The 23,346-nt window shown below is 36.9% G+C and overlaps 2 protein-coding genes across 5 annotated transcripts in view; one reads left to right on the top strand and one right to left on the bottom strand.

The window, feature by feature from the left end:
* Positions 1-3,007: 3,007 nt before the first annotated feature.
* Positions 3,008-7,548, top strand: LOC133805157 (amino acid permease 6-like). Its single transcript, XM_062243258.1, has 7 exons — positions 3,008-3,235; positions 3,337-3,570; positions 3,820-3,913; positions 4,099-4,313; positions 4,429-4,571; positions 6,557-6,784; positions 6,918-7,548. The coding sequence occupies exons 1-7, from the start codon at positions 3,109-3,111 to the stop codon at positions 7,338-7,340; spliced, it is 1,464 nt and encodes a 487-aa protein (XP_062099242.1). The 5' UTR covers positions 3,008-3,108; the 3' UTR covers positions 7,341-7,548.
* Positions 7,549-7,926: 378 nt separating this feature from the next.
* Positions 7,927-23,346, bottom strand: part of LOC133805156 (KH domain-containing protein HEN4-like) — a 34,530-nt gene continuing 19,110 nt past the window's right edge. For 3 of the 4 annotated variants that reach the window (XR_009878872.1, XM_062243254.1, XM_062243257.1), the window contains one exon: positions 7,927-8,280. The gene's annotated coding sequence lies outside the window, so the exon portion shown is untranslated. Of the gene's footprint in view, positions 8,292-23,346 lie in introns of all 4 variants that reach the window. The other variant, XM_062243255.1, reaches the window with a different exon arrangement.

The following is a 23,346-nucleotide window of genomic DNA, read 5'->3' as shown; positions in this document are numbered from 1 at the left end:
AGGGCTTTTGCCCGGGGACTCGGGGGATGGTTCCTAGGTATTGTTTTAAGGAATTAGAGGTCCCGAGAGTGCGGGAATGGTCCCGGGAAATGGTTTTGGATTGGTTAGTATTAAAAAGTGTTTTATGTGTGTTGTGACTAGGATTTCGGAGAGGCTCGTGCTAGAGGACCGTGCTTGTGGCCTTGGTGCATCGGAAAGCTCGGGATACAGGTAAGGAAAACTGTAGCACCCGTAGGACAGGGCATGGACCCGTAGTGTTAATGCAGGGCACGGCCCTAAATGGTATTACATGATTATGGTATAGTTTTTATTGAATTGTTATATGTTTGAATGTTATTTGAGTTATACTATATGTGATTATAGTAGCGAGAACGGCAAAGGTGCCGAGAACGGTTAATGAGCCAAGAACGGCAAGGAAGCCGAGAACGGCAGCGGGGCCGGAAGTAACACTTAGCACATGGGATGCTTATAGTCAGGGTAGGACCCAGTGGATAAATGGGATATCCTTACGGTGAGGACCGAAACCCCAGGCTTTGGTAAGGCTTCTGGGGCGGCATGGCCGTGTTTGCTTAGTTTGATGGCTGACCTGTTTATCTGTGGATTACCGGATATGTTAACTGTATAATTTGCACATGTTATGAACTGTTTGAGTTTTCTTGCTGGGCTTCGGCTCACGGGTGCTCTGTGTTGCAGGTAAGGGCAAAGAATGAGTCCACCAGCCATGAGTACGGAGAGCATGAAGCGACGCGTACATGTTTGGCCTGCCCGACTGCTTTGGTTGGGGGTATTTACGAAAAAATGACTGTAATAATCTGTGATTTAATAACTAATCAACTGTAAACTTATTTTAAGTTGTAAATAGTTTTCAAACCTTATGTTGGGATCCCAAATGTTAAATACTAGAAGTTTTCAATGAAACACCGCATTTTCTTAAAGATTACAGCCTTGACTTTGCTTAGTCACACTTTTGTTTTAAAAACCTCGGTTAGCGAGTTCTTTGCACAAAGTTTCTTTTAAAACTCACTTAGTAACGACTCTAAGGTAGTAGGGCGTTACATGTATGATGTCATAGATGGTATTATGCCATGGGACATGTGATAAACAGCCTAAGAGTGTCGTAAATAATACTTGCGCACAGGGCGCGGCTCAGCCACTAGTAGCTGAGGACAACTTAATATTCACTGAGCTCGGTTTAAGCGGGCTGGAGTCAGTGGGGTAAATAGAGGGTGCGGCCTAAGGGCGTTGACCCTGGTTATCATATGTGTAAATTGATTATTAATATGAAATGATGTACTTGGTATGCTGAATACTTGAATAACGTGAATGTTTGGACTGTTGAGTATATGATTATACTGCATGAGTTATCTGGTTGTTTGCTTGATAATTATGCCCTGTTATTGTGTTTTCTTGATGGGCCTTGGCTCACGGGTGCTACATGGTGCAGGTAAAGGCAAAGGCAAAGTGGACCAATCCTGAGATGGAGAGCTTTGGGGCTGAATGCACATAGTCAGCTGATCGGCTGCCACGGCCGAGGAGTGGTACAGGATGAGAAAAGCCTAATTGTCTGTTTTGCCTTAGAGTGGCTAGTAACTGTATTTTTAATACTGAAATTTTGTAAACTGTCTTTTAACTTTACTACTTCTGGGATCCCATGTAAAGAAAATGTTTGATTATAAGGAATGAAACTTTTGGGGCCAAAATCCTTTAACCCTAGTTCAACTGTAGTTTCAGTAACATGTTTCTAACTAAATGACTTGATTAGTAAGTCTTGCACCTTTATAAACACACAATGTAACGGTCTTGGCTATCCAGGACGTTACAGGTAGTATCACATATGATATTGTTTTTAAATATTTATTTTATTTAGTTTTAATTAATACAATACAATACGATTGCGTACTAAACATAATATAATTTAATACATCATTTTAATACAAGTGAATACCAAATACAGTGTTACATAAAAATAATACTATACAATATAATCATATGTAATATTATACAATACAATACGACGTACCAAACGTGCCCTAAATCTATATATTTTTACACAAGTGATTAGAATCATTACTTTCATTCCAGCTAACCTCAAATAGCAAGAAAGACTTTCCCCTCGGTAACTGCCTAACTAGAGTTGTATTTGGTACCTCTAAAAAATATGATTATTCACCTTTGAGTGAGGACTTATGGTTCAAGGGACAATCTCAGATAGACAGTTTCTATAGGGTGTAGGCCTCCAAAAGATAACAGGGGCGTGCAAAGGTTTTCTCGAGCCAGATGGAGATTGACCCTCAAGTGCAAAGACAGAAAAGAGCTTGACTGCAAGACTCACCCAACGAGCAAGGACGAAAGTCAGACTTATCAAAATTGGGATCTACTCTTTGTGAACTAAAGTATAATACTACTAAATTATGTCTACGACCATGTTGAATTATTATTCTTAAGTTAATTTGATTTATATATATATATATATTAGTAATAATTCAATGGATTCTTTTAGAATTAGAAATGCTTTTGACTAATAACTTATGCCAAAACAAAGATTGACTCTATTTGTTTTATTTTTCAAATTAAACGTCCTTTTGATTTATAACCATAGTTAACATTACTTATTGGCTCAGGAAAATTGATTTCAGTAGCCAAAATATATAACTTATAATCAAAGAGATAATGTTAGATATTTCTTATATAAATATTAGTGGGTTTAGTTACTGGGGTTGGAACAGAGAAGGTAAGAGTGTTTTTTAGAAACAATATCATCAATATATATCAAACCTAAAAGGTAGATTTGATATTAGTAATAGAAAAAAAAATCTGGTGGAACATGGAGGGACAGTAAATTTTACTTATATGTTTCTGTTTCACGCAAAGCAAGTCATTTTGACTTGATTCTTTCTTACCCACCATTTACTAGGACTAGTCCCACCTTTTTTTCTTCTTTATTACATTTGTGTCCCAACCCTCCCATTTCCTCATTCAAATATATAGCACTCTCTTGAGTCATTTCTACTCACAACTTCTCTCAAACCAAACTCGAAGTCTAAGAGAGAAAGAAAGAAAAGCCCACTAAACTAGTACTACTACGCCTACTCTACTCCTACTCCTACTATGACCAAAGAGTTTGAAAAGAACCCCATGTTCATAGAACAAAATCATCCTCACCATGCTACTGCCGTTATGGAAAACGGTGACTTTCGTAAGAACGTTGATGAAGATGGTCGCCCCAAAAGAAGTGGTATCCACTCAAATTCCCCATGCCATTTTTCTTTTAATTTTATTAGTTTATTCATGACTTATATATAAATGATTTGATTTTGTGACAAAATAATAATGAAGGGACATGGGTAACGGCGAGTGCACATATCATCACGGCGGTGATTGGATCGGGAGTACTGTCACTGGCGTGGGCCAATGCCCAGTTGGGCTGGACCGCGGGACCAGCAGTTCTCATGGCCTTTTCCTTCATTACCTATTTCACTTCTACTCTTCTGGCCGACTGTTACAGGGCCCCAGACCCCGTCACCGGAAAGAGAAACTACACCTACATGGCCGCCGTCAAAGCTTACTTAGGTATAAAATAAAATTGCATAGTCCATAAAAATGAAACCTCGTTCAAAACGAGAGAATACATAATGTTTTTTTTTTTTTTAAAAATCAAATTTAATGTGAGTCCCAATAGTATTATAATTCATTTCCCTGTGCAGCAAAAATTATATATTATCACTTTTTTTTTTTTTTTTAAAAAAGTAGAAAGAAATGTTACTGGGGTTCTTAAAAAGCTTCAAAAATATTAATGGGGTTGGGATTTTGTTTTGGCAGGTGGGAGAAAAGTACAGCTTTGTGGGTTGGCTCAGTATGGTAATTTGGTTGGAATAACAGTCGGTTACACTATTACTGCCTCTATCAGTATGGTGTAAGTCAACTTTGTGTTACTTAATACTTATTTTACGTTACAATTTATTTGAGACTGTAGCTTTATATGTATTCCTCATCAACTAATTAATTACTTAAGTAGTGATTATAGTAATTTTGCTTTGTTGTGATTAATTATTAATGGTGTTTGGATAATAATAATGTTTGAAATGAAAACCATTTCAGGGCTGTAAAAAGGTCAAACTGTTTTCACAAAGAGGGTCACTCGGCAAAATGTTCAATCTCAAATTACCCATTTATGATAATATTTGCTTGCATCCAAATCGTTCTGAGTCAAATACCAAATTTTCATGATCTTTCTTGGCTCTCTATACTCGCTGCTGTTATGTCCTTTGCTTACTCTAGTATCGGAGTTGGTCTCTCCATCGCTAAAGTAGTAGGTAAGTAAATTATTTTATGTATATAGATATACATGCTTGGAATATTATATATATATATATTCAGTTTTTTCGTAAATAATATGATAAATAAATAAATAATTATTGAAAAATGAAGGGGGTACGCATGCAAAGACAACCTTAACGGGAGTGACAGTTGGGGTGGACGTGACGGGATCGGAGAAAGTTTGGAGAACTTTCCAAGCCATCGGAGATATTGCCTTTGCTTATGCCTTTTCTACTGTTCTCATTGAAATACAGGTAAAACTAAAACCATTTACATATGTATGCAGTACCATCCATATATATGTATGTGTGTGTGTCAATATCTATATATCATTAATTAATATTGGAATTTTTCATGGAATGAAGGGCATTTTTTTTCAAACTTTAGTTTAGTGAAGCATTATTATTATTATTATGTGGCTACTTATTCTTTTACTATATGCGCGCGACTGCATGTTATTTATATTATTGCATGCAATATTGGGAAAGCGTCCTGTCAGATAAAGTAAAGCACTGAAGATAAAAAGGAATTTTACTTATTCTTCTCCTTGCTGATATAAAGATTTTTATTATATGTCTAGATGATGTAACTATTACGTATATACTTAACTTTCAAAAAGACTATTATATATACTTTACTTTTATGAAGATTATTATACACTTAGAACTTGGTGTTATATTACACAATAATGAAACAGATATCACAAAGCTTCACATGGGCAAACACCACCGTGTGTCTCTGGGCAGCAAAGTCAGTTTTTTATGTTTATATACTTCTCAAGACAAAGCTAAAAAGTAAGAACAACTGTTACGACAAACACGTGGCTTGTAGCCTTGCAGGAGAAAATATATCATAATTATTATTATATATACAAGTGTATTATTACGGATAACACTTATCAATACAAGTATTAATTCCACATCGTAAGCATGTATAGCTGGTGCACATGCATATAGATAGATATAGGGTTAATCTTTTTTGTCTGCACACTCTAAAGAAGAAGAAGAAGAAAATTCAAAGACAGACATATATCAATAATTTAGAGCAACAATAAATATATTACTTTGATTAATACATTCGTTTTAAATTAATATATTGGAATGTGTGCCTTGCTGAGTTAGTGTCGGCATGGCAATGTTTGCTGGTTTTTGGAGGATGTGTATCATTATTTGGTAGGTGTCACAAAACCAATAGTTGCTTGTTTTGTTTATATAGGGTATTTACATATATATATTTATTATTTAATTTTTATAACAATTATACCACCCTAGGCTTGGCCATTAGTATTGATAGCTATTGTTTGTTTGTATAAAATATCTTGTGGCTTAACACAATAGTATTGTGTATTGTGACTTGTGAGGTCGAAGCTACTCTTGTCCTGTGACTGTTCTAGAGCAAGTTGCCAATTGGGAAGGAGAGGGGTTTGATTGAAACCTGTCCTGAATAAATCTGAAGAGCTTAAAAAAATAAAAAGAAAATAGTAGAAATTATAGTGGGGCCCACTTGTCAGTTTTTTTTATCGTGATTGTTAGGCATGCAGTATTATAGAACGAGATATAGCAGATCAAGATAGGTAGAAACTAGAAAGCAAACAAAAGACTATCACATGATAAAATCGTTTTAAGTAATTATTAAATTTTTTAAAATAATTTTGAAAATAAATTATTATATTGATTCATTGAGAATGATAGTTATGTTTATCATGGTTTTGGTAACTTCTGGTTCGTGAATGCGAAAGAAGTGAAAATCACTTAATTATATAGATTTCTTTTTTTTTCTCTGTTCAAAACAGAAGAAACAAACAAAAACTTTCATTACCTTTATAAAACTTTATAAGATTCCCAGTGGACCAAGGAAGTCCAATATTTGGGCCACTGAATATGTTGGACTTTTCCAAAAAGAAATTGAGAATTGTTTCACCTTTTCTTCTCCTCCATCCTTTGCTTTCTTTTAGTGCATTATTATATATACCTTTTACCAACTTTACATGCAACTAACTTCCACCTTGTCAAATTCTCCACCCTCTTTACGATTCGTCACATCTTTATAAAACTGGTCACTTTATTGAATAATCAAACATCTGTCACCTGGGCCCCTCATACAATGAACCCCAAAAACTAAAATCACTCACAAAAAACATAAAATATATTACATTTTCGTATTTTGAACAACCCAATTCGAATTAAGCTCAAATAATAAAATAACTTGAATCTCATCGTGATGTATGTACGAATTGCAGGACACCTTGAGATCAAGCCCACCAGAAAACAGATCTATGAAAAAGGCAACTTTTGCTGGAATTATGACTACCACCACTTTTTATATCCTATGCGGTTGTGTTGGTTATGCAGCATTTGGAAATAGTGCACCAGGAAATTTCCTCACCGGATTTGGGTTCTATGAACCATTTTGGTTGATCGATTTGGCCAACGTTTGCATTGCCATTCATCTAATCGGTGCCTATCAGGTCAAATTGTATTAACCTTTTTCTTCTTCCTATAATCGTGTCACATATCAGTTTCTCTTATACATAAATTACTAGTGATAAAACAACATCAGAATTTGACTTGCCAACTTCGAACTTTTGGTATCATTTGCAGGTGTTCTGCCAGCCCATATACGGACTCGCAGAAAGATTCTGCGATAAGCGCTGGCCAGAAAGCAAGTTTATATCGCGTGAGTATGCCATGAATGTTCCATTCCATGGCGTCTACTATGTGAGCCCCTTCAGGCTGGTCTGGAGAACCGCATACGTTGTAGTGACGACATTGGTAGCTATGATATTCCCTTTCTTCAATGATTTCTTGGGTCTGCTTGGAGCAGCCTCATTTTGGCCACTGACAGTTTACTTCCCTATTGAAATGCACATTGCTCAGTCAAAAATACCCCAGTACTCGTTCAGATGGAATATGCTCAAGATCTTGAGCGGCGCCTGTTTGATTGTGTCCATTGTCGCTGCTGCTGGATCTATTCAAGGTTTGGCTACAGATGTCAAGACATACAAACCCTTCAAAACACAATGATCGATCGTTGACAATACCCTAGTAGTCCCCAACGTTGTGTGTACCTTCCCCTCAGTATTAAAAAAAAATTATATATCTTACCTGCAGGTCTGTATGTTATCTTCAATGCCAATGTTGCAAGGTCTTAGACTGCTGAATGTTAACAGTACTATTCGTATGAAGAAAAATTGCAAAACAAAATTGCTCCAATATAAGACTTTTACCTCCACCATAACTCTTAATTGGGGCGTCTGCCATCAACCAGCGGAGAAGAAATGAATTTAAGTTAAGAATTGAAAAACGGGTGAAAAATTGAGAGGAACTATCCTATTAAAAAAATAATAAAAAAAATATTGGGACCCTTTATTATATATGTCCAGCTAAAGGAGGAATAAGATGTTTCCGAACTGAAAAAAAAATGTCATTATTCGCTATATTCACACCAAGATGGTAGATGTGTCATTAGAAAAAGCTTGAGTCGAAGTTATTATGTAGTGACAAAGCCAGACCATTATAAAGTTTTCTCAAAACCAGAAAATGTTTTACCAAATATCAATAGCAACTGATATTAAGCATCAATAAAATAAAATAGCTATCCAGTAAAACATAATCCAATGATCTCTATGTTCTTCTTAACATATATAAATATATTTACATATACATTCTTTACCAAGTCAAGTCCGAATATATGTTTTCTTCCTGCACAACTACAGGCGCACCTCATAAACCATAAGACTGTTTCAATAATAAAACAGGATGCATCGGTTGTAACCTGTATACTAATATCACAGTTCTATGAGTCAACAAGTGGCGGAATGCATACAGAACAATTTAAATTACAGGTTGTCAGGGACTAAACTAAGCCCAGTTGGGCAGTTCTTCCCCCTTTTCACGGAATGGTTTTCCTTGATCTTCTTCCAATCCAAGGACCCTGCCGTCCTGTCTGCTCACAGGAATAGCACTGCAAAGCAACTATTGTTGGAAAAAATATAGGATGCCGCTTTACTATATGACAAGATGATAATACAACAAAGCACAAAGACAAACTTGTTGGTTGAAGCATGGGCTATTCTTCACTTCCCTCAAGACTGAATAAAGTTCTTATCTTTCAATAAAGGTCATAGTCACAGCCCTACGCTAAACTCTTATGTTAACAATGTTGATAAAAGGAGTTGTCTCTAATCAAGACTATTTAAACATTAATTATTATATTTAAGAAATAAGTTGCCAGTATTTAAAAATTCAAGGACAACGACGAGAAAGATTTGAGATGATGTTAAACTTGCATTTGGTATCAATAATGAGTAGTGACCAAAATTTTGAAAATCAGAACAGAAAATATTTATTTAGAAGTGATCATTACTACATATTAGATAAAAACAATACTTGTTAAAATCTCTACTGCCACAGCTGAAATCAAACTTGACCATAGCATAGTTTACTGGTGTAATTGTCAAAATAAGGCAACTGAAAGAGGACACTAGTGGTGGTTTATGTTTGTAAATGGTAATGAACTCTTGTTAAGTTGAACAATAAAAAATTGTTAATTAACATGTGTTCAAGGATAGCAAATTACTAATCTTTATGAGAAATAAATAAATCATCTTTTAAAAAATAAACATGAATTTTAATTATAAATATTTCTAAGGGATTCTCTCTCCCCCGTTCCCGTTATCCCCAAAACCAGTCTGACAACCCCTCCGACCTCTCTTTTCTTTTCTGTCCCCCGTCGTTCCCCAAAACCACCCACCAACCAGTCCGAATATGAATCAGTTATCTAAAACTTTTAAGACTTGCTATCTGCTTGAAGATTAATTTTCTTATTTCATCAGATTCAGAAGTTCGTAGAAGAAAAGTTTCAAAGTTTTGTTGTGCTATTTGACTTTTATATGTTCGGTTTCTGCCGTTCGATTCGTATGTGTATTCCACAATTTGCCGCTATGTCTTTCTCTTGGTTTCAATCAGATTTTTTGTTTCTACTTCGATATATAGCACTACCTATAGTTATTTTTGGTATAAACTGCAACTCTAATATATTTTAATATGACTGTATAATGGTATCTCCTACAAATTTTTAGAAAATTTCAAATAATTTAAGATACTGAAATCAAGATTCAAACAGCTTGTTACACGCGTGTTTGTTTCAATATATATACATGCAATGAGCTATTTAAATCTTGATTTTGACATCCTAAATTATTCAAAATTTCTTGAAAATTTGTTAGACATCTCCTGTAACTACACTATACAACGTCATGTAAAAAAAATTGAGTTACGACTTATCCATATACTGAATAATACTAAAAATACCTATCGTTAGTGATTAAAAACAATCACTACCCAAATTTTTTCCATATATATATATATGTCCATGCCTTTTCGACCTACCGTCCACGTAAGCATCTAATGACACATGGTGATATATGTGATATACTTCCCAAGTTGTTCTCAGAAGAGGACCACCGGACTGATAAGTTAAAGGCGCATGGGACCACTACTGAACCCCTCGAGGAGGGCCTCAGGACCCTCCGTAAATTTTCTGAATCATAACTCCTCAGGAGGTCCCCGAGATTAGGTTTAGGGAAAGTTCTTTCACGTTGACTTCTCTAAGACCTAATCACTGCCTCGCGAGAGTTTCAAAGATTTGGGGGACCACATATTGAAGGAGTGGTCCCAGGTGCCTTTTCCGTTAGGATTTTGGGACCACCTACATTTTAGGCTAGGGAACCGCCCAAATAGGCCTATGGCCCGGTGAAATGTGTAATATACCCCATATGTAATGAATAATTCCCAAATAATATCTTTTTATTAAAGGGTGATCGTCCTTTTAGCTCCCCTTGTGCCACTTATAAATAGAGCATGAGGAGGTCATTTGTAAGGATCTGAAACCCTAGTTTTTAGACTCTTATTTTACCTTGGAGCAAGACTATCATCTGCCAAGAGGAATGTCGATCTGTTTTCAATTTCCCCAATCATATTGCTCCTTGCTTCAGAAGTATTGTTAGATCCTGTAGAAATCAATGACGAGGTATCCTTCTTTGCCTCACGTTTCATTACTGATAGAATTCAACCAATTCTGGAGCCCTGTGGACCTTGTCACCACTGCCTGCTCCCCTTGGAAGACTTCCAGGTGGAGGAGGTGGACGAGGTGCTTGTGATTTTGGCAAGCTCTCCTTTATACAAGTGACTCGTGGATTAGGCCTCGTTAACGGTCGAACCACGTAAAAAGCCTGTGGTTTGATTCATCTCTTTTTACTAGCTCTTTTCTCATTTTATTAGTTGACAAAAATTTGAGTCAATATTTTGGTGCTTTCATTGACAACTGTAGAAAGCTAGAGAAGAACCTCGACCATGGTGGATATATGAAACCAGTCTCGAGTGAATCCTGATGTGCCGCAAAATGAGAGGCCAGAGGACCTCCTCCGTCGCAGATCTTCCAGGGAGGAGGAGAATGATGTACCAGCCAAAGACGAGTATTATCTCGACGATGTAATCCTTAGCCTTCTAACAAATTCTTCTCTAGAATATTCCTAGCACTAGAATACAAACTCTTTTATTGCTCAATGTAATCCTTTTTGCTTTCTGTGTTGTACTGATGTTGGGACACTTGTAAACATTAGAGAGGTACTCACTCTCTATTGTACAGATTTGACCTACATATAAATAGATCAGTATACTCCAGCCTCAATTGAGCTTGAGCTGAGATTTTCCAATTGCTCCTCCATTTACTTTTTAAACTTGGTATCAGAGCAATGCTCAAGGCAAACGCCACTGAAGACGGTCCTAGGAGTCAAGCATCTCAGACGCAAGGAGAAAGATCCCAACCGACGATCGGAGAAACCGCGGTTGCTGCTCAACAAGCACTTGTTGTTGCCCCTCGGCAGGTGACAATTCCACCTTTCTACAGCACTCTGAATCAACCTTTTCCTCAAAGCTTGACAAGAATAACTTCACACTATGGAGAATCATGATCTCCACCATCATTCGCAGCCATCGTTTGTCTGGCTATGTGGATGGAACTAAAACAGGGCCTCTCAGAGCAATCCAGCCTTCGAACAGTGGATTGTGAATGATCAGCTTCTAATGGGATGGTTATATGGGTCGATGACAGAGCAAATTGCAACAGAAGTTATGGGCTTTGTAATAAGAGGTGAAGAGAAATTGTATTCACTTGTATTTCAATGAGAAATAAACATTTATTTATATACAAAATAAGGAAGCTATTCTAAGAAACTATGAGAAAATAGGAAACTAATTAGTCATAATTTATAGCTAATATAAACAACTAACACTCCCCCTCAAGCTGGAGCATATATGTTAATCATGCCCAACTTGTTACAAAAATAATCAACGCACACCCCATATAATGTTTATGTAAAGATGTCCCCTAGTTGTTCACCGGCCTTCACATATCCTATGGAGATCAAGTCTTGCTGAATTTTCTCACGAACAAAATGACTGTACTTAGTCCACTCATGGAACACAAGATTAGATGCAATATGAAGAGCAACTTGGTTATCACATCACAATTTTGTTGGTAATGAAGTCTTAAGTCCTACTTCAGTCAATAATTGATAGATCCACATTACCTCACACACAGACTGTGCCATAGCCCTATATTTTGACGCTACGCTTGATCGTGACACAACATTTTGCTTCTTACTCTTCCAAGAGACCAAATTCCCTCCAACAAAAATACAATAACCTAAAGTGGATCTTCTATCCACTTTGGAACCTGCCCAATCTGCATCTGAGAAACACTCAATATGAGTGTGCCCATGATCTGCGTACACAATACCTCGTCCTAGTGCTCCTTTCAAGTAACACAAAATTTTCTCTAACGCTGCCCAATCATGAATTGTTGGAGATGACATGAACTGACTGACAACACTAACTGAGAATGCAATGTCTGGATGAGTCATGGTAAGATAATTCAACTTTCCAACTAACTTGCGATATCTTTCAGGATCTTCAAATGGTTTCCCATCTCTTGTAAGGTGCACATTAGGACTCATTGGAGTACTACAAGACTTTGCTCCCAATTTTCCTGTCTCAATCAACAAATCAAGGACATACTTTCTTTGAGATAGAAAAATATCTTGTTTACTCCAAGTTACCTCAACTCCCAAGAAATACTTGAGCACCCCCAAATCCTTCGTGTGAATTTGAGTATGAATAAAGGATTTAAGAGATGAATAGTATCATTTTCAGTAATAACAATAGTATTCACATACACAACCAACAGAATGATATCGGCAGTTAATCATTTATAAAACACAGAATGATCGGACTTACTTTTCAGCATACCGAATTTCTCAACAGCCTGACTAAATTTACCAAACCAAGCACGAGGACTTTGCTTCAAACCATATAAAGATTTTCAAAAACGACGAACTCGCCCTGACTCCCCCTGAGCAACAAAACCAGCAGGTTGCTCCATATACACCTCCTCCTGAAGATCTCCGTGAAGAAAAACATTCTTGATATCTAGCTGACGTAGAGGCCAATGATGAGTAGCTGCCATTGAAATAAACAATCGAACAAATGTCAACTTAGCAACGGAGAAAAAGTATCACAATAGTCTACTCCATAGGTTTGAGCATAACCCTTAGCAACAAGCGGGCTTTTAATCGACCAATTAATCCATCTGGATTGACCTTAACAGTGAATACCTATTTGCACCCTATGATCTGTTTTCCTGAAGGTAAATCGACCAAGTCCCAAGTACCATTGTCATCTAAAGCATTCATCTCTTCTATCATTGCATCATGGCAACCAGGATGAGATATGACTTCACGAACAGTATTAGGAATCGAAATAGAATCAATGGAAGCAATAAAAAAACAAGAAGATGACAAGTGATTATAAAAAACAAAAGAAGAAATAGGATAAGTGCACTGACGTTTACCTTTACGTAGCGCAATGGGAAGATCATCGCTTGGGACTGGATCTAATGACGAAGAAGCAGGTGCAGGACATGAAACAGAAGGCAGACGCCTGGTGTACACTTTAATAGGAGGCGGAGGCATGTTGGGAGCTGTGGCTAAGACAGGGTGAGTAATAAGAGACTCATTGTGAGTAGTGTCTGAGACAGGTTCAAAAATAGGAGATTCCTCAGGAAGTGTGTCAGGGGAAGAAAATGTGATGGAATATAGCAACAAATCATCATTCTCCCCCTGACGAGTAGGAATAGAGGAAGACAAAAAATAAGGTGTGTTTTCCATGAAAATAACATCAATGGAGACAAGATATTTGTTGAGATTTGGACAATAACACCTATACCCTTTCTGAAGACAAGAATAGCCAAGAAATACATATTTCAATGACTTAGGATCTAATTTGGTGACATTTGGTCGAACATCTCGAGCAAAATAAGTACTACCAAATATCCTAGGATCAACAGGAAATAATAACTTGCGAGGAAAAAGAATTTTATACGGGATCTCACCATTAAGAACAGAAGATGGCATGCGATTGATAAGAAAACATGCTGTAGAAACGGCATTGGCCCAAAAATGTTTAGAAACATGCATTTGAAATAAGAGGGCTCGTGCAGTTTCAAGATGTCTGTTTTTACGTTCTGCTACACTATTTTGGAATGCAGTATCAACGCAAGAGGTTTCATGAAACATGTCATTAGAGAGCATATAAAAATGAAATAAAGCAGATGTATATTCTTTGGCATTATCACTTTGCAAAGTACGAATAGAAACATTAAATTGATTCTTAATCTCAGCACAAAATGCACAAAATATTAAAAAACTCAGAACAATTTTTCATTAAATATAACCAAGTTACACGAGAATAATCTTCAACAATACTAACGAAATACTTTAATCCAGGTTTAGACAAAATAAGATGACCCCAAACATCATAATGAACTAATTCAAAAGGAACACTAGCACGTTTATTGACTCGAGGACTCGAACTAAGACGATGGTGTTTGGCAAATTGACACGACTCACAATCTAATGAAGACACCTTACCATATTACAGATAAAGTTTCTTGAGCAAGGGAAGAGACGGATGGCCCAGTCGACAATGAGCCTCAAAAGCGAGTGACTCGAACAAGCAATAGAAGTTGGTGGCGGTATGTCAAGAACATAGAGGCCTCCAGATTTATGTCCATTACCAATAATCTTTTTCGTTATAAGATCTTGAAATAAACAATGATCGAGAAAGAATGAGATGCAACTGTTGGAGAAAATCAAACTATTTTAGGAAGTTTTCTAATTTTAGAATGATTGTTTAAAGCTGTAAAATAGCTGATTTGTTTGCTGATTTTATTTATTTTAGGAAAGTTGTTAAATATGGTGATTTGACATTAAAGTAGAATATTATTGTATTGTTTTAGGGCAACATCTTATATGTGTATATATTGTATCATTTACGATAAAATAATATATCAGAAAATTTCCCTATTTCTGACTTGGTATCAGAACCGGCCCTAGTCTCTTTCTCTCATCACGATGTCAGATACCTCCCATGAGTCCACTACTATCCCACCAACCAAACCTATCAACCTTAACACCCCTGAATCCTCTAAATATGTTTCTGAATCCCATTCTGTTCAGATTACCACCATTCGTCTTAATGGTGATAATTTTTTGCGCTGGTCAATCGATTCGAATGTACATGCGAGGACGCAGGAAGATGGGCTATTTGACGGGTGATAAGAAGGCACCTAAGGAGGATGACTCGGCTTATGCTACATGAGATGCAGAAAATTCCATGGTTATGACTTGGCTGGTTAATTCTATGGAGGAGATTAGTTCAAACTATATGTGTTATCCTACTGCTAAGGAATTATGGGATAATGTTCATCAGATGTATTCTGATTTGGAGAATCAATCTCAAATTTTTGAGTTGAATCTCAAACTTGATGACATAAAACAAGGCGAGGACAATGTTACCAAATACTTTACTCTGTTGAAAAGAATTTGGCAAGATCTTGCTCTTTTTGACACATATGAATGGGAATCTGTTAAAGATGGTAAACATCATAAAAAGACAGTCGAGGACAATCAAATTTACAAGTTTTTGGCTGGTCTTAATGTTGAGTTTGATGAGGTGAGGGGGAGAATCATTGGCCGCCCACCTTTGCCTTCGCTGAAGTCTTCTCGGAGGTTAGAAGAGAAGAAAGTCGAAGGAATGTCATGTTAAGAAAGAAGGTTGTTGGAGCAGCTGTTGAAGGATCAGCTTTAGCTACTACTAATGGAGGGGGCTATAGCAGATCCACCTGGAATAAATCTGATGAAAAGCCACGGGTCTGGTGTGATTTTTGCAACAAGCCTAGTCACACTCGTGAGACATGCTGGCGCATTCATGGGAAACCAGCAAACTAGAAACCACGAGAGAAATATCGGCGTAATGTTGCTGCCAATGAGGCTGAAGCTCTTCCCTTTACAAAAGAGCAGATGGTTCATCTTCATGAGCTGCTGAAATCCAATCTGCAATCATCTAGTATTTCTGTTGCATCTGTGGCACAAACAGGTATTGAAAAATATGCTCTCCATTCCTTTTTAAATTCTACTCCATGGATAATTGATTCTAGAGCATCTAACCATATGACATTCTTCTAAACTGTTTGAATCCTATATCCCATGTTCAGGTAATAAAAATGTTAGGATAGCCAATGGAACTCTCGCACCTATTGCGGGAAAAGGCCTTGTTAAAATATTTGAGGGAATAGATCTTAAATCTGTTCTCCATGTTCCACAACTTCATTGTAATCTTTTATCTATTAGTCAACTATCTAGAGATTCTAATTGTTGTATTGTTTTCTATGAATCTCATTGTATTTTTTTGGACCAACGCTCGGGGAAGACGATTGGCAGTGCTAGGATGATTAATGGTCTCTACTATTTTGAGGATACTCTATCTATTAATAAAATTGCTCAAGGACTTAGTAGTATCAGTTCTTTTTCTATTTTTGATCAAATAATGATATGGCATTAGAGGTTGGGCCATCCTAATTTTTCCTATTTGAAACATTTGTTCCTTGGTTTATTTAAAAAATTAAATCCTTTATCTTTTCAATGTGAAAGTTGTGTATTGGCCAAGAGCCATAAAAACACCTATGTTAAAAAATCTTATTGTCCTTCTCAACCTTTTTACCTTTTTCACAGCGATGTTTGGGGACCCTCCAAGGTCACCACATTTTCAGGTAAGAAATGATTTGTTACTTTTATCGACGACCATACTCGTCTTTGTTGGGTCTATTTAATGAAAGAAAAATCTGATGTAGCTCAAATTTTTAAAGATTTTTACTGTACGATTGAAACACAATTTCAGAGTAAAATCAGTATTTTGAGATCTGACAATGGAACAGAATATTTTAATAATACATTAGGCAGTTTTTTAAAGGAAAAATGAATTATTCAGCAATCTTCTTGTCCTGATACACCTGAACAAAATGGCTAGGCTGAACGAAAAAATAGATACCTATTAGAAGTGGCTAGAGCTATGATGTTTTACATGAATATTCCAAAATATTTATGGGGAGATACTGTTCTTACGGCTTCCTATTTAATTAATAGGATGCCTACTAGAGTCTTACAATATACTACTCCTCTTGATTGCTTGAAAAAATTATTTCCAGGGTGTAGAATTAATTCAAATATTCCTTTGAAAATATTTGGTTGTACGGCCTATGTTCACACTCCAAAAAGGTCTAGGTCCAAATTAGAACCAAGAGCTGAAAAATGTATTTTTATTGGATATTTACCTAATCAAAAATGTTACTAGTGCTTTAATCCTGTTACCAAACGATTTCATATGACTATGAATGTTACTTTTTTGGAACAAACCCCCTTTTTAACCAAAAATTTTATTCAGGGGAGACTTTAGTGGAATCAAATTTTTGGGAAATTGATCCGCTCCCTAATATCATTCTAGAAACAGCTCAAGCTCAACCTACTGAATGTGAATCTGAAATTAGTTTGTCAGAAAAAGAAATACTACGATTTATTAAAAATCGTGAAAATCTTGAGCCTTTGGTTTATTCTAGGAGAAATGTACCTGAAAGAAATAAAGACCAGCTAATCATCCCAGCACATGGTCAAACGGAAGCCCTAACCTGAAAATACCCATTTAGATCTTCCTATTGCCTTAAGAAAAGGAACTCGTACTTGCACTAAGTATCCTATTGCTAAATATATTTCTTACAAAAAACCATAGAGCATTTATTGCGAATATTTCAAAACTTGTTGTGCCTAGAAATATACAAGAAGCATTGGATGATCCGAATTGGAATTTGGCAGTTATGGAGGAAATGAATGCCTTCATTAAAAATGGTACTTGGGAGAATGTAAGAGTACCGAAGGGGACAAAGATTGTTGGGTGCAAATGGGTTTTTACAATAAAAACCAAAGCTGATGGGAGTGTTGAAAGGTATAAGGCTAGGCTTGTCGCAAAAGGGTTTACTCAAACCTATGGAATTGATTATCAAGAAACTTTTGCTCCGGTTGCAAAAATAAATTCCATTTGGGTTCTACTTTCTCTTGCTGTTAATTCTAGTTGGTCTTTATACCAATTAGATGTTAAAAATGTTTTTCTTAATGGGGATCTAGAAGAAGAAGTGTTTATGAGTCCTCCACCTAGTTTTGAAAAGGGTGTTGGTTTTGGGAGAGTTTGCAAACTTAAAAAGTCCTCGTATGGGCTTAAGCAATCTCCTAGAGCCTGGTTTGAGCGCTTTGGTAGAGTGTTGAGGCGCCATGGATATACTCAAGAGTCAAGCAGATCACACCATGTTCTATAAACATTCAAAGGAAGGAAAGGTAGTTGTCTTAATAGTGTATGTGGATGATATTGTTTTAACTGGAGATGATCATGATGAACTTGATGAGTTGAAAAAGAGACTTGCTCAAGAGTTTGAGATCAAAGACTTGGGAACTTTAAAATACTTTCTTGGAATGGAATTTGCTAGGTCCAAGGAAGGAACCTTTGTTAATCAATGTAATTATGTTCTTGATCTGCTTAAAGAGACTGGTATGCTAGAGTGTAAACCTGCTGAAACACCCATTGAACCAAATGTCAAATTGCAACCCACACAAGCTGAGAATGTGAAGGATCGGGAACGCTATCAATGTTTAGTAGGGAGACTGATTTATCTATCACACACACGGCCAGATATAGCATTCTCAATGAGTATGATGAGTCAGTTCATGCATGTACCTGGACCTAAACACTTCAAAGCAATCTACAGAATCTTAAGGTATCTAAAAGGAACACTTGGAAAAGGACTCGTGTTTAAGTCAAGAGGCCATTTACAAATTGAAGCCTATACAGATGCAGATTAGGCTGGGAGTATAGTTGATAGAAGATCTACCTCAGGTTATTATTCATTCGTTTGAGGTAACTTAGTCACATGGCGAAGTAAAAAACAGAATGTGGTTGCCAGAAGTAGTGCTGAGGCTGAGTTTAGAGCTGTTGCTCATGGTATGTGTGAGATATTATGGATAAGGTTACTTGAAGAGTTGAAGGTATCTCAAGCATCCCCTATGAAACTTTACTGTGATAACAAGGTTGCTATCTGTAATCCAGTTCTGCATGACCGTACAAATCATGTAGGAGTGGATAAACATTTCATCAAAGAAAAGATAGAGGAAAGCCTGATTTGCATGATTTATGTTCCAATCGAAGAGCAAGTAGCAGACATTTTTACAAAGGGATTATTCAAAAAGCAATTTGATTTTCTGAGTCGTAAGCTGGCTATGGAAGACATCTTTACACCAGCTTGAGGGGGAGTGTTGGAGAAAATCAAACTATTTTAGGAAGTTTTCTAATTCTAGAATGATTGTTTAAAGCTATAAAATAGCTTATTTGTTTGCTGATTTTATTTATTTTTAGGAAAGTTGTTAAATAGAGTGATTTGACATTAAAGTAGAATATTATTATATTGTTTTAGGGCAACCTCTTATATGTGTATATATTGTATCATTCACAATAAAATAATATATCAGAAAATTTCCCTATTTCTAACTACAACAATTAAGATTACGAGTGAGTTGACTAACAGAGAGCAAATTGAAGGATAGACTAGGTGAATGTAAGACAGATGAAAAAGTACGTAGGGGTGTAGGAGTAATAGTGCCAGACCCACGAACACAAGATGATGACCCAGCAGCTAAGATAACAACAGAAGTGGAAGTGTGAGAATGAAAAGTGGAAAAGAAACTGGAATTACCTGTCATGTGATATGTGGCACCAGAATCAATGACCCATTTGGAAGATGAAGAGAGAAGATACGCATTAGATTTACCTGAATCAGCAATAGCAGTGACAAAAAGAGATGACGACTTGAGTGATTCCTGATATCGTGAGAACTTGGCAAATTCATCAGCAGAAATAAGGACCGATTGATCAGTGGCCTCAGTAGTATTTGCAACAATAGCAGAGTGTTGTTGCTGATTTTTAAATTGTAGCTTTCTACACTCAAACTTGGATTGGCCTAGCTTTTTATAGTAGTTGCAAATAATGCCTCCAGAATCCGGTGTTCGAGTTTCAACTCCTTGCAAACTGCCTCCTTTATGCCCAATAGAATAGAAGATTTTCTAGGCGCATAATTATTACAACTTACCAAAGCATTATTAAGAAGAACAGATGGAGTAATTTCCGTAAGAAAAATATGACTAAAGACATCTTGTAAAGAGGAAACATCAGAGAACCAGAAAGAACATGTGCTTTCGCATAATCAAATTCAGGTGAGAGCCCTGCTAGAAAGCTCATAATAGTCATCTGCTCTCGCTGGCGTTGTTGAAGGCAGCAAAATATTAAGCTCCTCATACGTCTTCTTAAATGACATAAAGTAGTTTATAAGGGACTAATCTTGTTTCTCCACACGGTAGAATGTTTTGCAAACCTCATACATACGGAAGAGATTGCCTTTTCCTATATACAAAAATTCCAAATAATCCATTAGTTCTTTAACAAACTCACAATGATTAATCAAACCGATTACCTCACTGTCAATAGAGTTCCAGATTTGAAGGAATAAGCGAGCATCCTCCCTGAGCCACGTCTGTCTTGAATCATCTTTTTCTTTAGGAGGATCATCAATCAAGTGGTCATCTTTGTCAATACTTCGTGGATAAAGTCGAGCAGTCTTACACCACTCCAAATAATTCGAACCAGTCAGTTTATGGTCCGTGATTTTAGACATCACAGAAACCACATCAGATGAAGCCACGGATTTCGTCTCTGATTTATTCTCAGCCATAACTCTTTAAAGAAACACAGCAACAAACACGAAAAACCAATGTGGAATCACAACAAAGATCCTACAACAAACCTTGACAGTCACAACTACGGAAACTAGGTGAGCAAAAACGAAGCAATGATCAACCAGAAACGCAGTGGAGACCAAATGGAACAAAAAGGGCTGCCGAAGACGATGCCATGTGCTCTCACGTGCCGACGAGTGGGAAGTGGTGTTGCGGCTTGTGGGGCCCACGCGCAGGGGTTCTGGCACCCGGACTTTTGGGGAATGAAGAGTGGCGGCTAAGGATTTCTTTGGTGTGGGTGGTGAGAATAGTAGACCAACAGAACTAGGGTTTCCGAAATAAACCCTAATTTGTGTTTATGGAAAACCCCAAAAGAAAAACCCTAATTTTGTAGCAAAATTCAAATTTTACAGACTAATGCTCTGATACCATGTAACAAGAGGTGATAAGAATTGTATTCACTTGTATTTCAATGAGAAATAAACACATTTATATACAAACTAGGGAAGCTATTCTAGGAAACTATGAGAGAATAGGAAACTAATTAGTCCTAATTTATAGCTAATTTACATCTAATATAAACAACTAATATATACAGCTAACAGGTTCCAACTCGACACCTTAACTATGGACAACCCTAGAACTACTATACAGTGCCCACTCCAAAGCTAACAAAGATGAAACACAAACCTAGCTATAGACAACCAGAAAGGGGAACGTGAACATGGCAGAGTACCTTCGGCAGATGCGAGTGTGGGCCGACGTACTGGCCCTAGCAAGTGACCCATACCCTGAATCTCATTTGATTACTAATGTTCTGAATGGTTTAGACCTAGACTATATGTCCATCTTGGTGAAAATTGAAGCAAAGCCAAACATTACATGGCAGGAGCTCCAAGATATACTGCTCAACTATGACAGTAAGTTGGAGAGGCTTAACACGCTAACCCCATCCAACAAACTGCTGAAGGATCTTGGATCACCATCTGCAAATTTTGCTAACAGGCCAAATGCTCCAAACAATGGCAAACGTCCATCTCAGGGCTACAACCCGAGTGGTCGATTCTCTAATCAAGGACAATTCAGAGAAGGGAACAACAGATCTTATGAAAGGAGTGGTAAAGGAAATGGCTCAAAACCCACATGTCAGGTGTGGAAAATATGGGCACTTTGCTGCAATCTGTTATAATAGATATGATGAATCAATCCTACTGCTGCTAGACACAACTCAGAGAGAGGAAATTCCTCTGCCTTTGTAGCTACTCCAGAAATTGTTAACAATGAGGAGTGGTATGCCGACAGTGGTGCGAGCAACCATATAACTTCAGATGTTGACAGCCTTGCTAGCAAATTCGAGTACAATGGTAAGGAAAAACTGACAGTTGGAGACATTTGGAGATGGGAGTAAGCTGTCTATTGTTCATATTGGTGCTGGTACTTTAAATTCTGAAAACTATAGCAATCTTGTTTTGACTCAAATGCAACATGTTCCAAAAATCTGCAAAAATCTAATCAGTATTTCAAAGTTGACAGTTGATAATAATGTGTTTGTTGAATTCTACTCTTGTTTTGTGAAGGACAAGGACACAAAGAAAGTGGTGCTGCAAGGGAAGCTTAAGGATGGCTTGTAACAGCTTCAAACAACTTAGCCAAAGTCAGAAACCAACTCCAAACTCAATCGTTTAGAGTCCTTTTTATCTACTGTAGAAGTGTCTTCAACAGATGCAAATGGGAGTCAGTCAAGTCATGTTGAGTCTTTGAATTCCCTGAAGGATGTGTGGCATAGGAGTCTAGGACATCCCTCTAGTCGAGTGTTGAATCAAGTGTTGAAAAATGCAAATGTAACAAGTTTAACGAATGAGAAAACACATTTTTGTGATGCCTGCCAGTTTGGGAAATCCCAATCTCGGCCTTTTAAAAATTTTAACAGCAAAGCCAAAGCACCACTTGACTTAATTCACACTGACATTTGGGGACCATCCCCAGTTATGTCAAATACCAACTTGAGATTTTACATCCATTTCATAGATGACTGTAGCCGAAACACCTGGATCTATTTTCTCAAATCAAAATCAGAAGCACTTAATGCAGTTATTCAATTAAAAATGCGTGTTGAAAACCAATATGAGAGGAACATTAAGAAGTTGCAAACCAATTGGGGAGGAGAATAACAAGCATTTAGTGACTTAGTTAAACAAAGTGGCATCATCTTTCAACACTCATGTCCCTATACCTCTGCTCAAAATGGTAGAGCAGAAAGAAAACACAGACACATAGTTGAAATGGGCTTAAGCCTCAATGCCTTTAAAATATTGGAGTGAAGTTTTTACCGCTGCTGTCTTTTTGATAAACAGGTTGCCTACTCCCATTCTTGAAGGAAACTCGCCCTTTGAAATGCTTAACTCAAAGAAACCTGATAACTTTCTGAAAACTTTTGGGTGTGTTTGTTTTCACTGTATTAGACCTTATCAAACTCACATGTTTCAATTACATTATGTTATGTGTTAATATGGGTTATAGTGAGTCTCACAAAGGGTATACGTGTCTAAGTCCAAGTGGGCGATCTATATCTCTAGGAATGTGGTCTTTAATGAAGAAGAGTTCCCTTTCAAAGGTGGTTTTCTAAATAACTATGAGAGAAAATCTAGTGTCTGTTCATACTCCTTTGTCATGGTTAGTCCTGCCAAATACACACTAACGTACTCAGGAAAACATATCCAAACAGCAATTCTCAAAAGTCGATACTTGTCATCCTGATACATCCCAAGCAGCATCACCAGAACTACATATTGAATCCTGTCACA

This window comes from Humulus lupulus, chromosome X (genome assembly GCF_963169125.1).
Source record: "Humulus lupulus chromosome X, drHumLupu1.1, whole genome shotgun sequence".
NCBI lineage: Eukaryota > Viridiplantae > Streptophyta > Magnoliopsida > Rosales > Cannabaceae > Humulus > Humulus lupulus.
The sequence above is the reverse complement of the archived record's forward strand: the minus strand, read 5'-3'. Positions and strand labels throughout refer to the sequence as shown.

Excerpts from the sequence above, each read along its gene's own strand:
- LOC133805157 (XM_062243258.1), top strand. The coding sequence starts at position 3,109 with ATGACCAAAGAGTTTGAAAAGAACCCCATGTTCATAGAACAAAATCAT. Across the intron at positions 3,571-3,819 it reads CGCCGTCAAAGCTTACTTAG|GTGGGAGAAAAGTACAGCTT; the intron begins GTATAAAATAAA and ends TTGTTTTGGCAG. Across the intron at positions 4,314-4,428 it reads CTCCATCGCTAAAGTAGTAG|GGGGTACGCATGCAAAGACA; the intron begins GTAAGTAAATTA and ends TGAAAAATGAAG.